The sequence below is a fragment of the Patiria miniata genome, unplaced genomic scaffold (genome assembly GCF_015706575.1).
Source record: "Patiria miniata isolate m_02_andy unplaced genomic scaffold, ASM1570657v1 HiC_scaffold_4, whole genome shotgun sequence".
NCBI lineage: Eukaryota > Metazoa > Echinodermata > Asteroidea > Valvatida > Asterinidae > Patiria > Patiria miniata.
This window is the reverse complement of record NW_024037071.1, coordinates 11,207,041-11,229,270: the sequence shown is the minus strand read 5'-3', so window position 1 is coordinate 11,229,270 and position 22,230 is coordinate 11,207,041. Positions and strand designations below refer to the sequence as shown.

Here is a 22,230-nt window from a genome sequence, read left to right as displayed (position 1 = left end):
TCATCTTATATCTCTTTTTTTTTAAAGTTTATCTAAAAATAAACTAATTATTAACTGGCTTTAGGTCTCACCTTTCACGAGAATACAATCTGACTCCTTCACCTTCTCTGCTGTCAAATAGGCTCCACTCAACACTTTTGAAGAAATTCTTTTGATTACATTCTCGAAGTCTACAAACATTCAAAATAATAAGCAATCAGTTAGATTTAAGTACAAATTAATCACCAAGTAGCAACACAAAGAGGAATGACACACAGTAAAGAATGTAGCAATTTGCTACAGACAAATGTTAGCTTTTGGTTTGGGATTTTTATTGTATGATACTTGTCTTATGCTAGGCAGTTCTCATTGAAAGGTTATGGGATTATTTGAAATTAGTGCATTCTTTCAATGTGAAGCAATAAAAGTGATCAAAATCTAAAGACGGGTGCTTGACAACTAACCTGGTGACATTTTAACTCTGTTAATGCTGTACATTGTGAGAAAACAATCCTAGGATCTCGGTAACATCTTTTGAATTGTGCTCAAAATCAGCATCATGGATACAAAAATTCCACTTTTCTTGAAAAGGCCAGCACACCAGGTGCAATGAGATCACAGGATGCTAGTTGAGACCGTTATTCAGTTACAGTCAAATATGATATCGGTATCTCATATGACATCTCATAAGTTGGTAGTTTTATATATTGATGTTTGCAAAGGTTGTATGTTACCTTTCAGTAGGGTGCATAAGAGTTAACTTAGTTTTAGCTCAATGACTACTTTACATTTTGAGAAAATTAAGGGGAAAAATGGGGGGGGGGTGTTCTTGTAACTAGTTTCTACTGCTCAGCACCCTCTTTTGAAACTACAATTAATGTTAGTTTCCTTCCGAATGATACCAATTCACGCGGAATAATTTCACAGGGTATATTCTCCCAGTCCTATCTTAAGTTTGAGCAAGGTTTCTGTAATTCAATCAGTATTACTTTACAACATTGTACAAGGTAATTGTAAATGATCCTACTCCATATAACATTTGTATGTTGTCATTTGGTACCATGCATGTTATAAAAAACATGACATGCATGATTAAAGCATGAAAAATAATCTTCAAAGCGAATATTATACCTTGGATGTCTTCTTTGAATGTGCAGAGTGCTGTTCCAGGCATCTCACCATATTGTATCTTGAACTCATCCGTACCAGACCGATTCTCAATGAACATTGCCACAAGCTCTGAATTACACCCATCAGGAATTCCGCACAGAAACAGACATCGCTTCTTGACAGGACGAGGGCGAGGTTTCTTCTTCACAATCTGGCGCACCACCAGATTATCACCTCCAACCTTATGTTTTTTTGCAATCACTTTACTAGTAACTAAAAGAAATAACAGAACCAGGAACGCTGTTTACTTTCAAACGGCAATCTCACCTCCAAACCTATGCAATTATCAGTGTCGTAGTCTAGTACTTTTTTTCCCAAGTACCAAGTACTGCCGAGTACTTAGGTTACCGAGTATGAGTACAAGTACGAGTACAAGTTCAGGACTCCGAGTACGAGTACTTCAGAGTATGAGTACGAGTATGAGTACTTGTATTCCGAGTACGAGTACGAATACGAATACGAGTACTTGTATTCTGAATACGGCCATACTGCAAAAGGTTCATTTTGTGCAATTGGCCCAGGCCCAGTCAGACCGATACGTGTACAGACCTACTCAAGGCTAGCTGTTGAATGTGTTTGTCCGGACGTGCACAGAAAAAAATCAGGAAATTTCAATGTCTCTGCAAGCACATCAACCATTTCCAACTGAAAGTATTTATAATGAAATAAGGCCGTGGTAAGTCATGAAGCTATACCATTTTTTTTTCGAGTACTGCTAGTCGAGTACAAGCACTTTGATGATCGAGTACAATTCCAATATGTCGAGTATGAGTACTTTGCTGCCCGAGTACGAGTATCGTCATTTCCAGTACGAGTACTTTGACATTTGAGTAGGGTACTCTAAAAAAGTACTCGAGTATGAGTACCGAGTACGAGTACTACAACATTGGCAATTATGGCTAAAAAGTTAACTGTGCCAAAATACTGGGATATGCGAGTGCTTCTGTGTCCTTCACATACGTACACAAATTATTTCTGTTGCATCTTATTTAAAACGACAGAGAGGAGTTTGTTTTTATTGGCACAGAACTTTAAAAAAGAAAACGACTTACGTGATGGGTTCTCAAAAGTCATTTTGATGGCTTTAGCCTTTGGGTCATGCTCCCATGTCTTGATGTCGCCTCCTCCAGATCTTTTGGGATTCTCAAAATGCATCCTGAGCATCTCCTCTGATGACGATGACAATTGGTTGAAACCTGTAACTTCAACAAATTTCTCCTCTTCCTCCTCTTCTTCCTCTTCTTCCTCTTTCTCATCTGGAGAATTCTCCTGAAGAGATTACAGATAGATCAAAGGTTCTGAATAAGTACAAGTCTACACATTCTAAATTGGAAAGACAGAAAAATGTGGGGTTTTTTTGCTTGACCAGAGGGACCAGCCCATAATCCTCATTGTACCTGACTCTCTGAGGCTGCATTCGAGCAAGTCATTAGTGTTACCATAAGCATATACAAGTATATGTGCATGAATGGCAAGAGTATGAACCCGGGTACGGGTGTGTATTCTCGCTATCACTCAGAGCGGGTGTAGACTCTTGCAGCTGGCTAAATCATGTGAATTAGAGATGATGGAAGGGTAAACACTGTCATTTTGCAAAAGTAAACATGGTAAATAGCATTTTTTCTTGAATTTCTGTTGAAAAAAACGTATTAATGTATTGCCACCTTGAAAGTAATTTTTTTTACAAAAGAATAATCTTTTGCTATTGCAGCAGCCAAATTTGTGCATGTCTAATTATAACAACATTAATCATTTGAGCGATGTGACCCCACTGCAATGAATACGCAACATTTTCCTACTCTGAAGAGTATCAGGTATGATGCAAATGAATGCACAGCCTGTCACTTATTAATTATACTTTGTCGGTCCAAGATGGCCAGTCTAGTTCTCTTTGCACCAGGGGTAAGATTGGACAAAAATAAAAAATCCACGAACTTCGGTTGACACGTATACATGTACATGTATTATTGTACATGCACATATATTAATTACTGTACAATTACATGTATTAGCGGTACATGCATACATGTCTGTATATAGGGCATGTACATTTTATTAAATTTTGTCGCTTCAGTAAAGAAAACAAATGGGGGACAATGAGGGGAAACATGTTCGGTCATTAAATAAAATAATCAATACATGACTGATTCAATAATGTCTTTTTCTGTGCGTGATGGTATATTACTTTTGCATGTTTGCAGAGAGAACGAAACAATTTCCAAAAAAAATATTAACTAATCTTACTTATAATCTATCAGGCTTCCAAAACATTTTTGCGTCAGTGGTGGCTATTTTTCAAAGTCCAGCTCGCGATTGGCGCGCGCCTCGAGCACACTGCGCGATGTCGCGCAGAATGCACCTGGGGTGTTGTGCTGTGAATTAAGGACTATAAAATACTGACTCACTGGTAGTATTGCGCATGCCTACATGAGGATTATGAAAGTTCAACCAATAAAACGGTAAAAGGCACTGGATTTTTAGGAGTCCAAATTTCATGTGACACTGGAAAAGTGTTTAAGACCGGCCAGCCATGTCTTTATCATGTGTTTAAGGCCAGCCACATGACAGGCTCTCGACCAATAGGAATGGGTAAACTGTCTTAGGTATTTATGAATGTTATATCAAACTAACATCAAATTGTACCTCTCGCACTTGTTCCTGGGGTATTAAGGGAGCTTCTGAGTGTCCTCTTCTGCCAGCAGTTGTCTGCTCCTGCTCAGAGATTTCTGAGTCAGCTTTTTTGCCCTTTTGTTTCCTTCTGCTCTTCTTGCTTTTTTGTGGTCCAGACAACTTGGTGGTGTTTTGGGGTCCGTGATGGTCTTGATCTTGTTTGTTCATCTGATCCTGCGCTGCTGCTCCCATTTGTTGTGGTCTCAAGTTGCCTTTTTGGGTTGCACCACCGCCTTCCAACTGATGTTTGCTGGGTTCTACTGGCTGTCGTTGGTGTCCTACGTGACAGAATGAAAGAGGTGCATAAGAACATGTTATTTTAACTTTTAGGGAAAAGTTTACTAAAGGACATGTTCCTGTTCCATTCAGGAAATTTCCTTTGAGAACAAATGGGACATAATAGTGTTAGAACAAACTAACACCAACTAGATAAATGCTGTGCCAATAAGGATCTCTATAATATCTTCTACAGTGTTACAGTAGGGGAAATGACTGGACATTTTTACTGCCTGTGATTGTTTAAATAGCAGGAGGATTAATGGATTGATTTGTTGTCAAAGAATGAAACAGTGATAGTCAAATGTAAATATTGGTGTAAGAGTGAGATTGAATCAACAACACACCTAGACATTCAAACTACACCACCTATTGATTTTTTGATTAACCACTTTGCGCCGGGATTATGTTTGCTGAAAATTCCGATTGTCCAATCAACTTCTGATAAACAGCCAAACACCACAAATACTGATTCGCAAGAATCTTTTCAACAGTATTTGTACGATATCTCTTGCCGAAACATATGTTTCAATACTCCGAGGTGTGCACTGGAGCATAAATTGTAGAACAATATAGGCCGTGCACAACGGCCAATTCAAGATCAACACACGGTCCGCCTCCACAGACTTTGTGTGTGTGTACAAATGGCACGAGGGATTAGCGTGTTTAGACGTCATCCAGAGGCGAGTTGAGGCAATCTTGACTTTTTTACCCACCAGCCGTGCCTGTGTATAAAAACAGCCAGTGCATGTTATCACGTCCTCCAATGCAAACTGGTTAAGTATTCAGTACCAGGGTAGGTAGAATGCACATTTATCTTCATTTATCTTAGCCATGAACTAAAAACACGATGACTGCTCACTATCTCCAGATGCTCTCGGCTGTTGCTGGGAAGAAGCTTGCTTCTGGCAATCATCGCCTCTGCCATGCAGATCTTTATTTGCAATATCCTGGGAGTGCGAAGCTTCCATTTTCAATTTCTTTGCCGGGTATGGAGTCTGTGAAGGAAACAATGGCACACAATTATTCAGTCAGAATGAAAGAGCATAATACAGCCCTACGTGCTTCACTTCTAACATGGTATGTGTCTAATCACTGCTATACTATACGGTGAAAAAGTGTATGTAAAACATTATAAAAATATAACATGGTTTGAGGGTGGACAGTCAATATTCACTCCCCAAGGTATTGGAAGTTGACAAGGGAACTAGTTTGTCAACTTGCAATACCAAGGGGAGCTAATATCGGCTGTCCACCCAAAATAAACCATGTTATATTTGTTTTACTATACCTCATATATATTCAGCGCAGATTTGTTTTTTTCGTTTCATGAAGGAACCTCAAACAATTTTTTTTGAAAAACTTTTCCAGTTCACCAAAAGAATCGTATTGCTCAACTTCACTAGTTCTTTTCATTTACCATACAGTGCAGCTGTAAAAAACAGTAGTTTGTGTACAATATTTTTTTTACAGGAGGCATCTTTATTGCCATAAATATTCTCTACTTCGACATCATTGAGCTCAGAAAAATAACACGACGTGCAACCTTAACCATCTCTTCGTGTGTAGCTCGTTTGGGCGATGTTCGCGCGTGTGTACTACACCCATGCAACAGTTCCACGATTGCTTTGTAAAGGACATGCGTAGTAGATTGTAGCACGGGTAACCCGTGCGACAGTCTACAACACATGCGTGTTTACCCTGCGCATGAATCCTCGCGCGCACTTGGTAAACAGCAAAAATAACATCTGGCATGTGATGGTGAATTGACCAGTGAGAGTTCGGCTCTCGAGCGTGAGTATGTATGCATAGCGACGAGGCTAAGATAAATTTTGTAAAAACCAGACTTTGATACCTGATTTCAGGAGTAAGAAATCAAATAGGATTTGGTAATTGGTGGATCTTTATGGGGCATTTGGTGCTTGTGATCCAAATGTTTGAATCTACTGCCTTTTTGAAATGACCAGTAAGCCATATGCCAATGCAAGATTGCATGCAAGATTGGTGCAAATCTGGCAAACAGTCAATCCCAAATTCAATTATTATAAGATAGAATTTTGCGTCGGGGTGATATAAATATTCTTAGATTTAAACCTTAGAAGACAAAGTGCAAAGATCAAATTTATAAAGGTTAAGACTATTGTTCATATTTAAATACCTGATTTTCCATAAATTGTTTCTTTGAACCATTTGGGCTATACAGATCTTCATCTGTGCCCTCTTCATAGTGCTTCTCTCCCTGTACAGTGGTACCAACGGTAGATTGCAGTGAAGACATTTCAGCAGGGTCTGGTGTATGGTGGGCTGAATGTGGACCTGGAGGTACCTGCAATACGATAAATAATGTGTACACAGCGCACAATTTTACTGCTGAAGCATTACACCATTATTACCCCTGCTCTTCAGGAGGGAGGTATGAAAATTAACATGTACAAGAGTAAAATTAGACTCAAGAGTTTTCAAAAAAGTCCATTCTAATCAGCTGGTTCTGCCATAGGTGTCAACATCCCTTCCATTTCACACAATAGAGCCCTTTTTTCGCTATAATTTTGACAGAATGATTTCTAACCGCAATCACCCCAACAAACATTTATGTTGGAATTTTATCTTGGTATTCCTCAAGAAAAAATGGCGAGAAATCCATTGGAGATAGGTAAAAAACTTACGACCTTCCACATCCAGCATTTTCGTTGCTAGGTCTTCTTGTTCTTTCACGATTGTTTTCACATTGTGTACTTGCATGAAGAATGATAATGTATCACGATGCAAAGATTTTACCTACATACAGCCGATCGGTTTTAGATTTGGTTGGTCTATAGCTGAAATGCAGTCCTTATCAGCGGTGATTTTAGAATTTTTTTTGTAATTGCTTATTAGTCCTTCATGTTTATTCACAAAAACCGTATCCTAAAGACATTTTAGTCTCCTATTTAAGTTTCAGTTTTTACCCAATGACCACAACAAAGTTATATTATAAATGTTCATCTTTGTATAAAGAGTACACCAAGTTCCATTTAGTCCCCATGTACTTAAATTTTAGAAGTGAGAGGTTAATTTTTGGCACAATATTTCTCTTTCATGTCAGGCAATTTTTCAGTTTCCTTACATTGAGAGGCTAGTAATGACTTTACAAAGGCCTTTTTGGAGTGTAATTTTCTTAAGAAATCAATGTACCAAAACTAATTGCAAATTTTAGAATATGTGCATGTTAATTGCAATGAGTTGTGGGGACTTTCTGCTGTCCCCATAGCGTCTCCGGTCCACATCATACCATGGGGCAACTTGTGTGTAGTCCCCACAACCGTGGAACAAGAATGTGTAAACTTTCAGGCTCTTTTAAATGAGTATTGAGTAAAGAGTACACGAAACTTTTGTAAAAATGTAACAAAAACACAAAGAAAAGCACCTAAAATCAATTTTTAACATACAATGTAATAAAATTGCTCTCTTAGGTTAACTATAAAGGTAAGACTTCTGTGCAAATTAAAATACCTCCTTTTCCGCAAATGGTTTCTTTGAACCATTTGGGCTATACAGATCTTCATCTGTTGCGTCTACATAGTGTTCCTCTCCCTGTACAGTGGTACCGACGGTAGGTTGCTGTGAGGACATTTCAGCAGGGTCTGGTGTATGGTGGGCTGCATGTGGACCTGGAGGTAACTGTAACATGATGAGTACACAGCGCACAATTTTATTGCTGAAGCATTTAATTACATCATTATGGCCCCTGCTCATCAGGCCCCATGATGCATTTTTAAGACCATCTCAGCTCTGATGCAATTACCATCTTTATTTACAAATTTTATTTATTTATTTATTACATTTCTTTACCCGGGGTATGCCCGAACAGTTCAAAACTGGTTTCCACTGGGGCCGTGCATACACAACGAATGACTACACATATGTATGTACTATACATAACAAATACAATACAGCACAATGAAATAAAATAAAAACATATGGGATTACTGCTTGATTGTAAATGCAACTATTTGTAAATATTGTTCAATGTAACAAAGAAACATGTACAATTGTACAGTTTGAAAAGACTTTGCTAACATACTTTTTAAGGACCTAAGGTGAAATAAATGAACAAGACAAATTTGGTCATTTCTTGTGACATCGAGAAAATACATTTCTAAAGGCCTGATTATGGGAGGGGCAAAAAACTCTTTTGGGAGAACAACGGGACAACCCCGCGGGACAACCAAAATATTTTGTCGGACAACCAAAAGTTCCAGGTTGCCAGCCCAATGGGCGACCACTTTTTTTCCACCAATACTCACACATATTTACACTTTATTTTAGTTCATGGGATTTTCAAATGTTCCAGAATCCCATGTGCACAGCGCCGCACAATAATCATGATGCCATTTTTGCATTTCCTGATTACCCATTAGAACCAGACTGAGTTCGCCTATGACAAACATGGGTCTATACTCCATTTGGGATGGGGCAGTTTTCAACACAACCTTCCATCTGATCAAATGGTAGCCCTAACAGTCCAGAGTCCTCCAATTTCAATACGATTTTGCACACCCCCTAGGGAGTTAGGGTTAACGAGGCATGGACAGGTGGTTTATATGGCATCACTGAATGTGAGTTTACTGACCAAAAATATCTACACAAATCTACTAGGTTGTTGTTTATACTGTAAAGTAATGGAAATAGTGTCAAAAGTTATGCAAGCAACTTCGAATCATAAAAATCGACCAAACATATCTCAAGAAAGGAAATAAGAAACAGTCAGACTTTTTTCTAATTCTACCTCCACAGTGCATGCTTTTCATGTCAGATGGCTGATGCATATGCTGTGATTGATAGGGCAATTACCACAGCTAATGGTCACTGACCCTAGGGACCATACAGCTGGTAGGAGTCACAGTATTGAAAACTGGTGAGAAGAATCCAGAGTATTGGGCTGAAGTGAATGGACTCAGCTGCTACGCTATCGCCATTTGAAGTTGGTAATCTACTGTACACATAAACCCATTGAGATCAATGCATAAACCACAAATAACAGCTTTGCTATTGAAACCCCTCAGCCAGAGTCAACTTATCATCCGGAAACCATGAGCCTTTAACTCAAACTGGTGACCTTGACCTTTGACCCCAGAACCAATGCCAACATGCCTGTACCAATGGGCAACCCCCTACCAATTATTATTAATTATTACTATTATTAATGGTTTATTTTATTAAACTTTCACGGCCATAAGGCCGAATTGCAGTTTAATTTACACACATTAAAAATTGTTATATATTAAAACTACAGAGAATTACATCGTATGAAAGATACATTAAAAAGGTAAATCACAACAAAATACACACAAGAAATCAAAATTAAAATCATTCAAATCCGACTGCGTAAAATACGCAGTCGCAGTCCCCCCACAGAGATGGCCGTCATTGAGTGAGCTTATGCATACCCAACCCACTTCATGTAATAAGTTAACCAGAAACTGTGACCAACAACGAATTCCTTCATCAACTCAGGAAAAAGAGGTCACATATCTTTGTTAATCAGATCAGTTAAGTAGGGAATAGAGCTACATTTGTACCTGTTAGTCCTACAGCATATTGTGCTGAGATGATCATTGTTCCTTAACCCATTGTTCCTAATCGGGGCAGCCAGTCTCTGAATTTGTGGGAAGTGAGTAGTGATTTGCCAAACACGGAACACAATTGTTCTCTGCGGCCGGAAAGTGGGGGAACATTGAGTTGGGAACATATTTCACTGTAAGACCTATTGAGACAATATTCATAAGACAAAATGATAAGAAAAGCCCTGCGCTGTAATTTTTCTAGACATTCCTCTTGCTTTTTTGATAAACATGAGTGCCAGACAGGGGTCGCATATTCTAGAGTAGGTCTGACATATTGAATGTACACAGTAACCAGATCTGTAATGGGGACACCACAATGTTTTAACTGACGTAGGAAAAACAATCTACGATTGAATATTTTACACATAGCATCAACCTGTTTGTCCCATTTGAGGTTATCTTCAGATAATTTTCAAACAGTCATTTCTTTCAATTGGTGAGTCACCGATATGAAGAAATGGTGACTGCGGTGAATTACGCTCAAAATTTATAAACAAAAAATTGCATTTTGATGGATTAAGTTTCATGTTATTAACAACAGACGATTGATGAAAACAGTCAAGTTCTTGTTAGACACCAAAATTTCATTTCTAACTCAAGTTATCATCCGGAAACCATTCACCTTGGTGACCTTGACCTTTGACCTTTTGACCTCAAAACCAATCCCAACTTGCCTATTCCTAAGGGCAACCCCCTACCGAAGTTACAATCTTAAACAACATTTCTCACTCAAGTTATGAACCGGAAACTAAGCTGCCCGGACGGTCGGACAGACATACGGACGGATGCCGTAGGTGATGACAAAACCCCTTGAGCCTCTCGGCTGAGGGGTAAAAAGGGGTACCAGCCAAAACAGAACGGCGCAGTCCGGCTACATCATGCGTTTTGCATACCGAATGCAATCCTGTGTATGCGTGTGTTTCCAATAATAATGACCGGACCACTGTACACCATGTACCAGCGTGGCGCAGAGCGCAGGTACCGTGCACGCAACCGCGGTCGGCCACTGCCGGTGTCATGGTCTCACTTCTCCGGCCACGCTTGCAATATGGCGATAGCGCAGCAGCCCAGTACAAAATATTTTGGTTGTCCTGCCCGGGACATCGGACAGCCAATTTTGCGAGCCCTGAGCCACTTCAGGTAAGTCAGCCATGTACATTATAAAGAAATCAGCCTTCGGTTTGGGGCAATATTAAAGTTCTTTATTGGGCAACTGAAAATGAAATTCAGGGCAACCAGATTTCAAGAACCCGTGCCCGAAGAGCAACCACATTTTTAAAAATTTCGCGAGGCCTGGCAGGCATAATCGATATCAATTAACACAATACCTCTCCAGTCTTAGATGATGCTACACCAGGCAGGTGGAGAGTGGCAGCAATTCTTGAACTGCATGGTCGGCTTGGTGGACCATCTGTCTGGCTTGGTGATTGGTTCTTGTCCTTATTTGGAGCAGATGCTTCCTTTGTGAGACCTCCATCCTTCAAGGTCTCCTTGTCAACATTACCCTAAAGACAGTGTATAACATTGAGGTTAGGGAGTTTCTTTGCTGCTAGCGTGTCCATCTGGTTTATTGTGCCCGTCTGCATAGGAGTTAGTTCTGCATTGAAGGCGGCTTTATTGACTTAAACACACAGAAAAACATCACCAGGAAGTCACAATGTGTTTGCCTCCCAAAAAAACGAGGGAAATGCAAAATGTACATGTACGGTGAATGAAATTAGATTCAAAGTTTCTCAAAAAGTAAATTTTTTCCCCCAACTTTCACTCGGGAGGTAACACACTGTGAATACAGTGTTTATACGTCGGTGAAGGGCAACACCTAATTTGATTTACATTTTAATTGGATGGTTGTGTTTACGTATCAAAGTCACATACATTTTACATAATTTATGAGTAAAGTGTTTGGAACGATTTCTCTTTCACATCAGGCGACTTTTAGTTTCCATTAATTGAGATGCTAGTAACAATATTACGAAGGCCTTCCTCGACAGTCCAATAATGTCCAAGATTGTCTGCCTTGAACAGAGCTCTGAAAGTCAGATGATTGAAACCCCCCCCCCATCACACACACATACACACCCACCCAAGTGTGTATTTGCCTGCAATTAGGGACCCCCTATTGTCTGTCTTTTGTTTGTACTTTAACTTTTTAGAAAGACCTCCCATATGTTTTGTACCAAATCCAAATTGGGAACCTCTCGGGAATTGGGGACCCTATTGTCCTCTATTGAATGCAGAAACAAACTCACACATACACAAAAGAAAACAAAAATTCTCAATTTTGCACCAGCTGGACTGCTGGGTGACCAGGAAAAAAATTCCCATCTGCCTGCCAGCACAGATGGTCTTTTGGCAAATTTGTTATCGCATGCCCTATGCAGATAATCTGAGTAGCAGACATGTGCAGAGCCACACGTTGAATATCTGATATATCCTAGCAAGCAAATTTTATGTGACCCCGCACGCCAGCCAATCAAAGTCAACTTTAGAAGTTGTGATGTTGCTTTGGTCAGAAATGTAAATTAGCTGTTGTTTGGTTAATTTGGCCGCCATATTTTGGAATACAAATGGAAGGTTCAATAGAAGGCACCCGCTGAACATTGCACCAAGGCAAATGATAAAGGGCACCAAGGCAAATTATGGAGGACACCAATGTATAATGAGGACACAAAAAGCAAAATAGTACCCACCTTGTCTGTACAAAACACGCTTTAAAAAAGCAAAAAAACACAACAACAACAACAACAACAAAAATGCGTCGCCGCATCACTTCCGGAACTTCGGACTGACCAGAGACTGACTATTTTTTTTTGGCCTTACCTCTGGGACAAGAACAAAAGACTCTTCGCCATCATCTGAGCTGGATTCAGTGGGCTTAGGTGGTAAATCTGTCCTGACTTCAAGGGGAATGAGGTCATAGCCCTCCAACTTCAGCTCATGCTGAGCAACTGATAGCACTTGCTCAACACCTGTTGAACAATAAACAATGAAATTACTAATTACAATTAAAAGGGTATTATGTCCTGGAATGTGCCCAAAACGCATTTTACACTGTTAATTGGAAAGGGCATTTAAAAGCAGGATATAAACGTCCAAAATTGAACTTTATTGCCACAAATTGCAGAAAAGCCTTCATTTTTGCTCCAATGTTTCTTTCTTCTTTTTCGTCTTCTTTCTGGTCTATCCCAAATCCGATAGACTTTGTGCATGATTTTTCTCCCATCTACTTGCATTCATCTTTGTCATACATCATTCAAAGTTAGCAGTGGCAAAGTCCCAACAGCAGAGTTGTGTCCCAAGGAGTGACATCATGATGACATCATTATGACTTCATCATGTGTCACATGACATCATCTTGAAGGTGCATTTTTCAATGGCCTTTTCAATTGGGTTGAAATTTTGTATGCATACCAAGACGTATAAAAGATGAATATTTAGGTGATGTCGTGATGACGCATCAACATTTTATGAATTTTTGATTTTTCTCATGAACGCAACTTGCTAAATTCAAAATTTTTTCTGGCAGGAACACGTGCGGAACGTTGCAATGACCTGTACGCCTGCCTGCCAAAGGTGTCTGCCAAAGTTCAAGAGAGGACAATGGGGCTGGTGGGTCTCTGACGCCACATCCATTGAGGCAATCACAGGGCAACGCTCGGCTGCATGGAAGATCTTTAGGACGGTCATGCTAGACAAAGAGGAGTGCAGACGTCAGATCTGGGGATCGAGCCCGAGTTGGCGTAGGCCAAGGCTGACATGCCCTTGCATAGCATCGCAGTTTTGTTACGTCATAATATGGTTGTGTTTTGGTGTGATTGACATCATCATGACGACACCCAAAATGCAATTTTTTATTTTTTATTATGTATTGTTTTGGTGATTTTGTGGAAAACACATAAGAGGCCAAGGTTTAGATTTTTGAGGAAAATTATGGGGTAAAACCGATGATGGCAACTATGCAGGGACATACATGTTGTAAAGCGAAAGTCTTCTGACTCCTGCATGCAATTTTTCCCCCTGGACTATATGCTACGGCCCCAACACAGGCCCAGGCCCACAATGCTTCACACATGTGCATGTGAAGGTGCGTCCATGTTGCTTCAGTGCAGAAGGGGGTTTTTCATTTTTTGGGTGTAAAATCGGTACTGTTTCCACACATTCTTTGGTTGACACACAATTAATACAGATGGAGTTTAGGATGAAACTGTACAGCGGTTTTGAGCACTGGGTGCATCATCATACCTCATAGTTCTAGGGATAGATGACGGCCGTGCGAGTGCCTTGTTTTGCACGGTTGCTACTGGAATATCAGGTAAGAAAGTCACATTTTATTTAAGTTATTTTATTTATCATTTTGTTTTACCAGGGTAGCCCCATCAGTTGTCTAAGAACCGTTCTCCTTGGAGGCCCTGGATTAAAACACTTAAACAATACATACAGTGTATATATACAGGACTATAGGCAATACATTAAAAAGTGGTTAGTTATTATTGAAACATACATATACATTAATTTAAGAAAGAATATTAAAAAAATATGGGGCCCAAGCACAAGTCCGATGCCTCATAAGTCAGAAATATCGGACTTATGAGGCGCCGGACTTATGAGGCAAATAATTGATTTATTCTGCCTCATATTCCAACTGGAAACGAGGCGTCAGACCTATGAGGCATCATGCCATGGACGGTTATCAGAATAGGTTCATTTGTCCGACAAGGCAAGAAAGAGATTGAAAAACAAATTCACGACGTTTTACATCCGCAAGGTTGTCTACTTACAAACGTTGCACTGTGCATAGCATGATTTAACTGGCCACAGATCAGTCCGCCAGAGCGCAATTTTAAGCCCAAGGGTTGATGTTACGGGCCTAAACCGGTTCTGGGGCTATGGGAAAATGTGCACAAAACGATTCTTGCAACAAGGCAATTAATTAAGGCGGCCTTGAGTGTTTTTTTTTTTCTCCAGATCTCTGTACGCACTTTATAGTTTCTGTTGCCTCAATTGCTAGATAGCATGTGGACGGCTCGGGCCTTGGATAGCTTGTGGAGCTTAAATAAAAAAAGAGCTTTGAAATTAAAGTTTCACAAACGACCCAAGTACGTGTGCCGAGGCCTGCTACGTACATGTAGGCTGCGCTGCCGGCCCTTCAGTCACCCGAACGACCTGGCCCTGTGCGCGGCAGGCCGTGGGCATAATGCAGCTGGCCGGGTGCACTCGGACTTTCTTTCAAGCAAACGATGCACGGCCGGTGACAGTGCCACGCCTGGCCGCCCAGCCCCATCCCACCGGCCATCGGCGGTGCACGGCCGGTGGCAGCACACCCTTGGCCGCACAGCCCCACAGGCCATCGGTACGGTGCATGGCCGGTACGGTACACGGCCGGTGGCAGCGCGCCCTTGGCCGCACAGCGCCAACAGCCATCACCACGGTGCACAGCCTGTGGCAGTGCTGCCCTTGGCCTCACAGTACACCCCCACCGACCATCGGTACGGTGCACGGCCGGTGGCAGTGCCGCCCTTGGCCGCACAGCGCCAACAGCCATCACCACGGTGCACGGCCTGTGGCAGTGCCGCACTTGACCGCACACGGCCCCACCGGCCATCGCCACAATGCACAGCCGGTGCACCGGTGACAGTAGTGCCGGGCCTGGCCGCACAGCGCCAACGGTGCCGTTCTCCATAAAAACAATTAATAAATAAATAAGTCTGTAATCGTAAGGTCTAGGATGTCACTGACAGTGGAATAACGGCAAAGCAGCATTTAAATATTTTACATGTAGGCGCAGCCCAATGTGGATTTTTGATTGTCCACGCAACTGTACCTCAGCTCAGCGAAGGGGTGTTACACAAAAATGCGATCTTTTTTGCGTACATTTTCCCATAGGGACCGAGCTGGTTATGGACCGAGTTGGTCACCGACCGAGTCTGTCACGGACCGAGTTGGTTACGGACTGAGTTGGTCACGGACCGAGTTGGCCACGGACCGAGTCAGTCATGGATCGAGTTGGTTACGACCGAGTTGACTCGGACCGAGTTGACCTGAAAGCTGTAATTTACAGTGCAACCAAAAAGACACATTTCTTATATTATTTTGGACTTTTTTGGTCATAGGCCTAACTTTTAAAATCTGACATCATGAAAATTATCTCTGTTGATTGGGATTCTCAGAATAACAATATCATTGGGATCTACATTTAATAGGTAGGCCTAGGCCTATTAAAATATGTATCAAATGTATTTATGTAAACTGGTAAACATTAGCTTGAGTAACTCCAGCTTAACAAGCTCATCAGGATGTTAATTTCCGACGAGCTTGTTAAGCTTGAGTTACTAAAGCTATGTAAATAGGTATAGGGCCTAGGCCTTTGTAATCATTCAACCGTTAGGATATTGAATATAATCTTGAAATTATGAAAAGTGTATTGGCATTGAAAAAAGAAAGGAAAAAGAAAGAAATTATGTTTGAAAAGCTCAAGGAAATATATTTTCCTAAGCCAAGAAGTCTAAGTTATTAAAAAAATGTTTATTTTTAATATTATATCGAGTTACATGGCCTGGACAGCATAGTCTGGTTCCCAGACCTGACAATTATTCCCGACGCTCACGTCTTAAATTGTAGGTCAGGCAGCCTCCGTGGCTAAAAATAAGCATGACATTAATGGCCCTTTTTCAAAGGTTTCCGATTTCGCTTTATCACTTGTAGCTTTTAATGTTCTGATCAATAAATAAATCACTTGCTTCGTAATATCATACAGTTATGATAAAACAGTTTGATGTTATTGTAAGATAAAATTGAGTAATGTTGATCTGGAATCTTCAAAATTAGGGAACCAAATAGCACTGTTAGCAGGCAGAGCCGAACGGTCGTCAAATTCAAAATTGTACATGACGCAGCAAAAAGTTCGCCCGAATGAAAACCGAGTTTTGGAAAATCTCGGTAACGGTCGTCAAATTCAAAATTGTACATGACGCAGCAAAAAGTTTGATGCACAAAATCGTCGTTGAATTTCAAGTTTTCTATATGAAAACAATGAATATTAATTATCAACTCATTTAAAATAAAATTAATAAGCAATTAGCAGTTAATTAACCTATATTATATACTCGGCGCTATCCGATTGTCGACGAAACGACTTCGGCAAACTTCAGAAATTTTCGGAAAAAGGAGGAATTCCTCCCGTTTTAGTCACGTGATGTAAATTGTAATACATTGTATAACCGGAGCTACCGCAACCTCGTCCCCAGTGCTTACTTTATTTCCAACACGGTTTCCAATAGTAAACCCTGGATAGGAAACTTTGTTCCTGTATCCTGATTCGATACCGCAATTGGCTAGTAATGGATTTTTATCGTGTACTTGGTGTTGTTATTCACAACGGGCAGTACGGGTTTTCGCGATCATTCGTCGACGCCTTCTCAAAAATATTAATTTCCTTTCAAGTTTGTTAATATTAATATGAAATGTGATACTGCATATTGTTTTTAAGATGGTAACAGTTTAATTGAATAAAAATAGTGTTTTCGTAACTCACGCCATGCTCGCGCTGCTATGAATTGACTGTGTTTTTACCCCAGACACTGCATACAAAAACAAATGCTAATGTAACGCACATGCAGGCACCAGACTATTCCTCATTTGCATACGTGTTCAAAAATCTTGCACATGCAAATGACCCAATAACAGGGTGAGAGAACAGGTAGTGATGGGCGCGTAGTCTGCTCGACACCCTGGGTAAGAGGTTGAGGCTACCCAACCTCGTCACGATTTTTAAAATTAAATGTTACGATCTTATCAAGACAACATGCAGTATCACATTTCATAATATTATGAACAATTTGGGAAGGAAATGAGTGAAAACACGTACTGCACGTTGTGAATAACAACGCCATGTACACGATATAAATCCATAACGGTATAGAATCAGGATACAGGAAGAAAGTTTCCTATGCGGGGCTTACTATTGGAAACGAGGTTGGAAATAAAGTAAGCACTGGGGACGAGGTTGGAGGCTACGATTCATCAGGAATAGTCGGGATCTTTCGGTCTGGGAACCAGACTACGGACAGCACAGATTTTCAGCATCCACTACTAGACTGCGTAAAATTAGCCTAGGCAGGAATTGTTTGCAACGCCGAACCATCTATTCCTACCTCCATAGCCAAACATTTCGCTTTGTTAACCAGTAAGGTGGATGATCTTAAGCTTTGAGGAACAGTGGTTGCTTTGATATGTTTAAGCTAGCCCCAAATTTGGCAAAATCGACACGATTTTTGTACAAGTGGATGTGTCATTGTGTGGCCTATGTTTACGGAGGCAGTCCAGTAAATAGGCCACATTTATGGGGCTATGTTTAAGCTATCTGGTTGCAAAGCCTTATCTGCGCAGAAATAGGCGGATCGAGGATACAGATACTCACGTGGCTCCCAGACCTTCGCTTTTGACAGAATAAAATAAAAACTGCATTGTTACGCGCTTAATTAAAAGTAAAACACATGCACCAGAGAATGACTTTTTTTACGGAGGCTGATAATAGACATGCAGCTGTGGAATGTTATAAGAATGAGTACCTTGTACAGTTGTAGATCAAACTCCAGAACGGTCCACCAGGGACTAAACTACTATTTCGTTCATCATAATTTTCATTCCGAAGTTTTAATATTTCTCTAGGCGGTTTTTTTATTGACTACGTGTAGATGTTATTACAAAGAGATATCATTCATGTTGTATTGTTGATGTACCCTAACGTGGCGCGGCCCCTAACGTGGCGCACTTGGATTTTTCGCCGGTAGCGCCTACCTAGAGCAAAATTTTAAACTGAAATTTCACAGAAAGTGAAACTTCATCAAGTTCTAAAACGGTCCTGTTCATAAATCGCGAGTTTATTTACCCGTAACAAAGTTAGAAGGAAAAGATATTTTGGCGTGATTTTCCGATTTTATTTTCAAGTGCAAAGTGAACCCTTTGAAAATGCCCTGAAAAATAAGAAAATAATTTTCTGACAAACATTTGGCTGGGTATGTAAGTAAAGATATTAATTATTTATCAGAATTTATCAAGTTTACAGGAATTCGTAAGTGTTAATTTGGAATTTTCCAAGATTTATTCAAGTGCGCCACGTTAGGGAACACTCCGCCAATTTGTGCCCAATTTCCGGACACCACCGTTTTTGAATTTCGGATTAAATTTTATGAAACTGAAATTGTTCATAGAGGTAAAATAGCAAGCATTGATAAGGTAAAAGTACTAGTATTTCATTGCATTAATTTGAAGTTTGTCAACAAAGAGGTTTGGCAACACTACACGAGGTAAGTTGGGTAAGCTTCGAAGTGCGCCACGTTAGGGAACACGACTATATTGGGTTTTGCCTTCCGCTGACGTATTTTCAATTATAATACCGCATCCAAATAGTTCGGAACATTTTCTAAACTACAACTCAATTTGACAAAAAGGACAAACAGGGCGGGGGTACGAGCGAATCTGAGGATCAGAATGTTCACGTGTGTTAACACGTCACAGTCTGCACTTTAGTACATGTATCCGAGCATGCGAATTTCATGCGACCCAGCTCAGGGCGCCGCCATCGGTGCCGCTGTGGTAGGTAATTCTGTCCCCCGGTAAAACTGTCCGGGGGGACAGAATTACCTAGGTAAAAGTGTCCTCTCCGGCCCGTTAATTCTGTCCCCCAGGTTTTTTTTGTCCCCCTCTTTAAACCCGGAAGGCCAGTTCTCTTTATTGTTTTTATGAATTCACTCTACAAGGTACATGTATACATTTTGGACTTTTAGTCTGCCCTTCATGAATATAAAAATATTTAATTTGGTCTATTTAATACATGATACGTGAACACAATGTTTCGATTTGGAGTACGGTGAAATCTATCGCGATTCTACGGCGATAGGTCAATCATGCGGCGATGCATGGCGATGGCCCTCGCCTCATTGATACAACGCCTACTTGGATTGGTCTGTGTTCCCATCGTAGCGCGTAACGAAATGTCCTATTGGATGAATTTCTATTGTAGAGGGAGACGCATATGTACACATGTGATAATCACTGCCACATATCTTGCAATATGTACTGGCGCGCGCGACACGCTGCTGCTCTCAGTACATACTGCACACATTAACCAGAGGGACACTTTCACCGTTGGGCAGGGGGACATTTTTACCTGGAGGGGGACAAATCTACCTAGGTAAAAGTTTCTCCCGGACACATTTACCGGGTCACGAGCCGGTAAATGTGTCCGGGGGGACACATTTACCAGGGGGGACAGAATTACCTGTCAGCACTGCCAAAAGGGTGCAAACCACCAAAAAGCTGTACACTCATTATTATGTGATACCACAGGTAATTTTGATTAAGAGGTCCTAATTACGGCCTATATTACGACAGGTTTTAGAAATATCTCTGGAGGTGGAGCATAAATTTGTGACTAATGTGGCTTCGAAGTTCCAACGCGGGGGATTTCGTTCACAAAAAATACCAACTTGTGGGCCTATTTTGCATAGAGCGGGGGCCTACATTAAGACCTGGGCCAGCAGATTGGAAACCATTTTAGGGGTGGTTTGGGGGAGGGGAATTTAAAAAAAGACAGCTAGGGCTATCCTTCGTACACTTGAAAAGAAAATTGTCTTAGGATTCGTAATCTTTAATTTTCAGTGAAAAACACATTGCCGCCTTGCTCCTGACCGTCACCAGGCGGCGCTTTTTTCCTTCCGATTTTGTGTTGTATTCTATGAGCACGTGTTGGAGTGTACCTATAAGGGTGCAGACCTGTAAATGGGTCCAGAATTGCCTACGCGGGCCAAATCACAATTCTTGCACCCTCAAATTCTTTGCTATTAGAGCATTTTGTGGGCCATATAACTTGAAGGTTGAAAGATGGGTGGAAGCCGTGACTACAAATTCGTATCCTTGTGGAGACACACACACAATAGGGAACAAAACATTGTAAAGGTCTCCACAGGGCAATTTCTATAGATGAATAGGTCTCCACAAGGTTTTCACGAAATAGATATATGGGTTTTACTCAAAAACTAGGAATTTCCAATGTGGGTTGATCTGTCGCAAATGAAAGAGTTTTAGAAAAGGGATATTAAGTCAAAATTTCAGCCAAAGAAACTAATTCTGGTTAAAATAAGAGCATTTTGAAACTTCACTTTCAAAATTGAACACTTTACTACACGAGAACAAAGGAATGTCTCCACAAGGATACAAATTTGAGAATGGGTGCACAGGAGTGTGAGCTCGTAAAAAATTCAGTGAATTTGAGCCCGGTATTTTGTGATACAACGGCCGGGCATCGATCTATAAAACCTAGACAAGCTTGGCGCGTATCGCTTAGGCCTAACATCATCATGGCGCGTGACCACAGCATTTTGTTTGCTCAAGAGGTCAAGAGGTGGTTGGGTACATATATTGCCTAATTAATCAGCAAATCTGCTCACATATCACAGACCATTCTGTTATAGACTAGGTGAATTATGAAGCGCCATACTATCCTGCAATTTGCAGAGGTATATAGGTCACTGCCAGACTTTGTTATTTCTGCTCCATATGCCGACTTTTAATGCCAGTTATCGAGCCTGAACGGTCTTACCGATTTCTCTGTGATCAGGAAAGAAATACGGATCGAACACTTTGAAGTATCTTTGGCCTACAGATATTTTTTTTTTAAGCCGAAAATTTCCTTCTTACTTTATAATAGGGACACAAATGGGATTTTAAAAACAAATTTGTTGGGTTTTGAGTAATTGCAACAAAAATGCACACAGTCGGACAAGGGTCTGCAGAGATATACCTGTTTCTACCTTTTTGAAAACCCCTTTATCGGTGACATCGGACATGTTAACCAGGAATGGAATAGATACTAAAAGGCGAATTGGATTGTTTCAGCCAAGTTTCAGAGAAGACCGACAACAGAGAACCCATACAACTATTAAACGACTTGAAGTGACGCATTCTGTGCACACAGATGCAAAACTGAGTTTTGAGAAAATTACGTTTGAAGTTGGTGGATTTTCCAATTTGCAGTTTTGTGTGCTTTTCTCTCCCAGAATTGAAAAATATATGACTGAGACAATAGCCCAGGAGTTAAATAGCCAAAAACAATTCTCAGTTCATAAAATCACGTTTATTTAGAAGATATTTATTACAAAAGATATCCGTCACTTTGTCAAAACGGAAAACCGACTTCTTCACAAAAATGAGGCATGATATACACAGCGTGCGCGTATATAAAATGTTTACATTTTAGAACGCAGATTCGTCACTTCGTCAAAACGCAAATCGTTGAGGCTTCATATTTCTAAATATAGCACACGTGTAAAATTAATGAGACTAAGTGACAAATAGAGATTCGTCCCTTCGTCAAAACGAAAAACTAGTGTGAATCACTTTCAACACTATGTGCAATTAGCGTAATTAACGAACGATGGAATGTTGTGTCTCGAAATTTGGTAATCATGTAGAGGATATCATAAAATGTTAAAATATCCCAAAATCTCAGATTTCAGAAAATCTCGGTTTT

General features: G+C 40.5%; 1 protein-coding gene across 3 annotated transcripts in view; it reads right to left on the bottom strand.

Annotated features, from left to right (window-relative positions):
- Positions 1–22,230, bottom strand: part of LOC119740136 (protein mono-ADP-ribosyltransferase PARP14-like) — a 76,230-nt gene that overhangs the window by 51,616 nt on the left and 2,384 nt on the right. The window contains exons 1-10 of one of the 3 annotated variants that reach the window (XM_038215343.1): positions 17,852–17,973; positions 12,522–12,670; positions 11,030–11,206; positions 7,588–7,755; positions 6,254–6,421; positions 4,958–5,093; positions 3,793–4,097; positions 2,202–2,418; positions 1,111–1,362; positions 72–170 (exon numbers count right to left, since the gene is read on the bottom strand). In XM_038215343.1, coding sequence (XP_038071271.1) covers positions 72–170; positions 1,111–1,362; positions 2,202–2,418; positions 3,793–4,097; positions 4,958–5,093; positions 6,254–6,421; positions 7,588–7,755; positions 11,030–11,206; positions 12,522–12,670; positions 17,852–17,867 — 1,687 coding nt within the window. In that variant the 5' untranslated portion in view covers positions 17,868–17,973. Of the gene's footprint in view, positions 1–71; positions 171–1,110; positions 1,363–2,201; positions 2,419–3,792; positions 4,098–4,957; positions 5,094–6,253; positions 6,422–7,587; positions 7,756–11,029; positions 11,207–12,521; positions 12,671–17,851; positions 17,974–22,230 lie in introns of those variants that run through there. The other 2 variants (XM_038215340.1, XM_038215342.1) reach the window with 2 other exon arrangements.